This window comes from Grammomys surdaster, unplaced genomic scaffold (genome assembly GCF_004785775.1).
Source record: "Grammomys surdaster isolate TR1022 unplaced genomic scaffold, NIH_TR_1.0 199, whole genome shotgun sequence".
Lineage (NCBI taxonomy): Eukaryota > Metazoa > Chordata > Mammalia > Rodentia > Muridae > Grammomys > Grammomys surdaster.
In genome coordinates this window covers 2,573,618-2,578,473 of record NW_021604644.1, presented here as the reverse complement: position 1 = coordinate 2,578,473, position 4,856 = coordinate 2,573,618, and the positions used below count along the sequence as shown (strand labels likewise).

At 49.4% G+C, this 4,856-nt stretch overlaps 1 protein-coding gene across 1 annotated transcript in view; it reads right to left on the bottom strand.

The window, feature by feature from the left end:
• Positions 1 to 2,109: 2,109 nt before the first annotated feature.
• Gabbr2 (gamma-aminobutyric acid type B receptor subunit 2) overlaps positions 2,110 to 4,856 on the bottom strand; it is a 327,200-nt gene continuing 324,453 nt past the window's right edge. Inside the window, exon 19 of the mRNA XM_028770277.1 lies at positions 2,110 to 4,730. Within this exon, the coding sequence (XP_028626110.1) occupies positions 4,565 to 4,730 (166 nt within the window). The 3' untranslated portion in view covers positions 2,110 to 4,564. The remainder of the gene's footprint in view (positions 4,731 to 4,856) is intronic.

Below are 4,856 nucleotides of genomic sequence, written 5' to 3'. Positions count from 1 at the left end.
TTTTTATTGTTGCGCTCGGGCTGTTTGAGAATTGTGGCTCTGGGGTATTATACATCTTCTGATGCTCATTGTAATAACTTTTTATCCATGGGCTCGTGTGCTAGAAGGTCAGCTCCCAGGGCAGCAGGCTGAGTGGGACCTCTAACAGATGGAGATGGTGGAAGGTTGTCAAGCTATGGGGCATCGGCCTTGGAAGGGATTCCTGTGTGTCTGGAGGAGTGAGTTCTCACAGGAATGAGCTGTTAGGAAAGGGAGACCACCCCTGTACTTGGCCCTTTGCCCTTTTCCCTTCTCTACCGCTTTGAGACTCAGCCGGGAAAACCTTCATCAGAAGCAGAGCAGGTAGGAGAGTCTGGTCTTAGACTCAGCCCTTGGTGAAACTGTGAGCTAAATAACTCTTTTCTCCTCACCTTCTTCTTTTAAATAGAGTATCTTTTAGTCCTACATTGACAACGTCATACCTATAATGTATACATGTATGGCTTGGAACTCACAGAGACAGACCTGCCTGTGTCTCCTGTGCGCTGTGACTAAAAGTATGTATCACCATGCCTAGCTAGCACTGCGTTTTGATCATGTGCACACCCATACCCCTTTGCACTTGCACCAGGAACTCCTGGCCCATTCCTTGCCCCGCTCTATGGCCCCTCCTTGTTTGTTAATAACTTCCTGAGTCCGATCAGTGCTGCTGCTGGAACTCAATCTGACCTTGATGACTTGATCTCAAGCAGGTAGCCGCAGCAGCCGTGACTGGAAGATGCAATGGTGTGTGTGTGTGTGTGTGTGCGCGCGTGCGCGGGCAGATGCATGCATGTGCATGTGTGCGCGTGTGCGCTTGTGTGCAAGTGTGCGCTTGTGTGCACACATTTAGTGCTGAGCACCCAATAGACACTAATTCTCAGCACTTCGCCCAGTTATGCATCTCCACATTAACTGCTGACACCGCAGAGAGAAGCTTCTCTGGCCGAGGCTGAGGCAGCACTGATCTGTGGCTATAAGCATAGATATTTAGAAGACAGTTTGACAACATGTTTTCTAGCAGAAAAACACTAGTAAACTCCCCCTGACTCTGGACCTGTGGCCTCCCACACCACAGACTTTTACTTTTTTCTTTTCTTTCCCTTTCTTGATTGTATCTGTGCATGTGTATGTAGTGTGTCTGTAAGTGTGTGTGGATGCACACAAGTGTGCATGTGGAGGCCAGAGGAGAACAGCGGAAACCCTCTCTATCACTCTCTACCTTATTTCTCTTGAGACAGGGTCTTTCCATGAACGTACGGCTAGGCTAAGCCCCAGCAATCCTCCTGTCTCCACTCTCCACAGCACTGGGGTTATAGGTGTTCAAAGAGGTAGTCAGTTCTTCTGTGGGAGCCAGAGATTTGAGCCTGAGTCCTCCTGCTTGTGCAGCAAGTGTTCTTACCTACTGAGCCATCTCTCCAGCCCCAAACTTCTTTGATAAAGTATCCACAGCTAGACATTCTGTTTTAGTAATTCAAAACAGACTAGTATGCTTACATATTGGTACTTATAGATTAGATATTAGTAGTGGTGACCATAGAGGAATTCTACTTACTGGCTTGCTCTCAGGCTGATATTCAGCTACCCTTTTTATGCTGTCTAGTCTTCCCTGCTTAGGGGTGGTGTTACTTACAGTAGGCTGGTCTTCTTACATCATTTGGCAATAAAGAAAATGCCCCCACAGGCATGACCACAACCAGACCAATGGAGCCAATCCTTTAATTGGGGGTTTTTCTTCCCAGGTACGTTAAGTCGGCAACCAAGAGTAGGCATCGGTGATGCCTTCTGTGGTTGGGAGGTTTGATGGTGTTGGTTGCATTTCTGGAAGAGACTCTCTTTCTACCCCTCGTTTGTAAGCAGCGACACAGTGTTTCTCACACACCATCGCCTGCATGGTCTCTTTGGGCATCATAGATAGAAAGCTAGCTTTCAGGACTCGCAACTGCGTCAGGATGTGCATACAGGGAGGGCAGAGTCTTCAGCCCAGAGAAGGAGGAAAGGACAGTGCCCAGCAGCTACCTCAGAGTCTCCTAAGCTTCAGACTTCAGGAATCCCCATTTTGGGAAGAGTAGGCATGAAAAAACAACAGAATATTTTCCCCTTTTATTCATAAAAACAAATTTGCAACAATTTATTAAAAATCGATACCATGCAGTGGGGCGAGAGAAACTCCTCATTTACATTTGATTCTGCCAGTTCCGGTCTAATTGAAAGCAGTCGTGTGTGCGTGTGTGCGTGTGTGCGTGTGTGCGTGTGTGCGTGTGTGTGTGTGTGTGTGTGTGTGCACTAGCGTCACTGGAAGATGCCCTTGGGCGGAAGGAAGCCTCTAGGAAATGGACCGTGTGTTTGCTGCGTATAAAAGAACAGAACCAGTAGATAGCCAGAATCACTTTGTGGGGCTTGTTAATTGCAGAGAAATTAAAAAAAAATGTGAGTGAACCTACAGGATCAGTAGACAGAGATGTATCTTGTGGGTTAACCTAGAAGACAGAGCACAGTTCGGAGTCACAAGGGATTACAGACGCAGGCTCACCTCTGACAATCCAATACTTTTGTTTTTTGTTTTTTGTTTTTTTTCCTGCTATGCTGGAGTAATATTTCTACAGGTTTTTTTTGTCTGTATACATTATGTACAGTTAATTATCTCTTTCCCTTTGAAAAAAAAATTAACGCGGTCTTTTAAATGAAATTTGGTTTTGGTGAAGTCGAAAAAGCAAGGAATACTGGTTAACACACACAGTGAGTGACGACACGGAGTTTTGGTGCCTAAACAGAGAAGGACATCAACTTGACCTGTGATGCGTTGACATTTTTCCCCCTATAAAAGCTACAGAACCTCCGTAACCTCTCTTTGAGGGAAGGGAGGGGATAGCTATGTGACATAAACTGGGGTGTTTTGAAATGTTGGCGATGGTGATTCACGTGGGCCCTTTTGTCACAGCCTGGTGGTTGACAGCAGTGTGTTCCTGACTGCAGTGGTCTGGGAAGAGATTATTGCCTGCCTGTTGAAGCTGCCTTTAGGATTTCTTTAGGGAGTGAGCAAACCACTTATTTGTGCAGACGCCCCTGGACGGTGCCCTTCAGGCCTTTAGTGAAGAATGAACCTATCAAGGAATGTCAGATCTGTTCCTAGGTAGAGGCCTTGCAGGAAGTTTCTCTGGGCCGCACCACACCCCCACCTTGTGGGAGCGCTGAAGGTCATGGCCATACTAATACCTCACAGGTCAGAGCTGCTTCACAGTGCAACGCTTTCCTGGATGGATGAGATCAAGTGTCCATCCTCAGAGTGACCCTGTGAGGTAGGCAGGATGGGTGTTATTTCAACCCCAGTCTGTTACAGAGGGGAAACTGAGGCTCAGAGAGACACTGGTGACTTGCCCAAGGTCACGGAGAGAGTCTGAGGGGACTGAGGACTCAAATCCAGGTCTGACTCCCAGGCCGGTGCTCTTTGGGGTTCAATTACAAGGGAAGTATGTCGTGATGGATGAGAACCAGCCTGCTGACTGACCACCTCAGTGACACCCTAGGTGGGCACTCACAGGTTGGGGCTGGAGGGGCACTGGAGGGCTACCTTCTGGAAGGGAGACCTGGGTCAGCAGCTCTAACTCAGGAACACAGAGATGACTTTTAGCAGAATGCCCCTGATTCACTTTGGTCAAAAAACAAAGTCAGTGGAGGAGGGGGGAATCCCAGCAGCCCTTGGGCCCCCATGGGAGAGGTTAAAGTGCACAATCTTTCTTTATCGTGTTTTCTGGGAGCAGACATTCCATGATTAGCTCAGGTGGTTCCCCTTATTACCGGGAACACAAATTTGAACACAAGGACATGGCCGACACGGTGGGTGCATGACAGACTGTCAGTTGCATCCTGCAGAGCATGTCTGCAGTGTGGTGCCCTGAATCCCCACAGTCCCCAGAATGGGTGTTATTGTGTTAATGTGTGGCATTTATTAGAGAGTAACAAACATCTCTCTTCTGTTGGATGTCCCCTGGGAGCATGCGCAGCTGCCTGCTGTGGTCCCCCAGCCCCAGGGCTGTGCCTGTCTGCCCTTCCTGCTGACTCCCTGTTCCAGGGAGGCTGAAGTGGGCTGGGCCAGCTGCTGGGGACCTGGTGGCCCTGCTCACCTTCTCCCCCAGAGTGGAGAAGGGCTGGTGTGTGGGGGCGGGCACCACCGATGACGTGTGTGCAGAGTGCAGAGGGCCATTTCTGCAGAGCCCTTGCTCTGGCCGCTTGGCGAAGATAGCTGGAGTCTGAGGCCTCTCTCCTTTGTCTGGAGTTTGATTTGTTTTTTGCAAGTTTCAGACATCCCAACTCCTCTTTGTTTGCAGACGCCAAGGAGAAGTCATTGTCATTCTTCTCCCTCGTGAGAATAAGACCGTCACAGATAAGGCTCGAGGTCGGTGCCGAGTCCCTGTCTGCCTGAGCGCCATTCCAGCAGTCCGGAGAGGCAGCATGGTGCCCAGCTTCTTGTCAGTGTGCCAGTGGCAGGCGCCTTGGCCCAGCGTGATGCTGTCCCGGGGAGGCCCCGGCCCCAGACCTCCCACTCCTACAGGCCCGAGACCATGACTCGGAAGGAGGGTGGTACATGTCTGTGGCGAGGGCTGGCGGTAGGGCTGACACAGGGGCTGACGCAGCTGGCGTCCACGCCTCCAATGGATGGGAGGTAGGCGTGATGGAGGATGGGGAGCTGGAGAGACAGCCGGCGCTGGATGCTGCAGGGAAGACAGGGAGAGTTAGTGAGGGCTGGCTGCTCTCCTGGAAGCTTCTTGCTTTTATTTTGGCAAAATAAAATAAAATAAAATAAAATAAAATAAAATAAAATAAAATAAAATAAAATA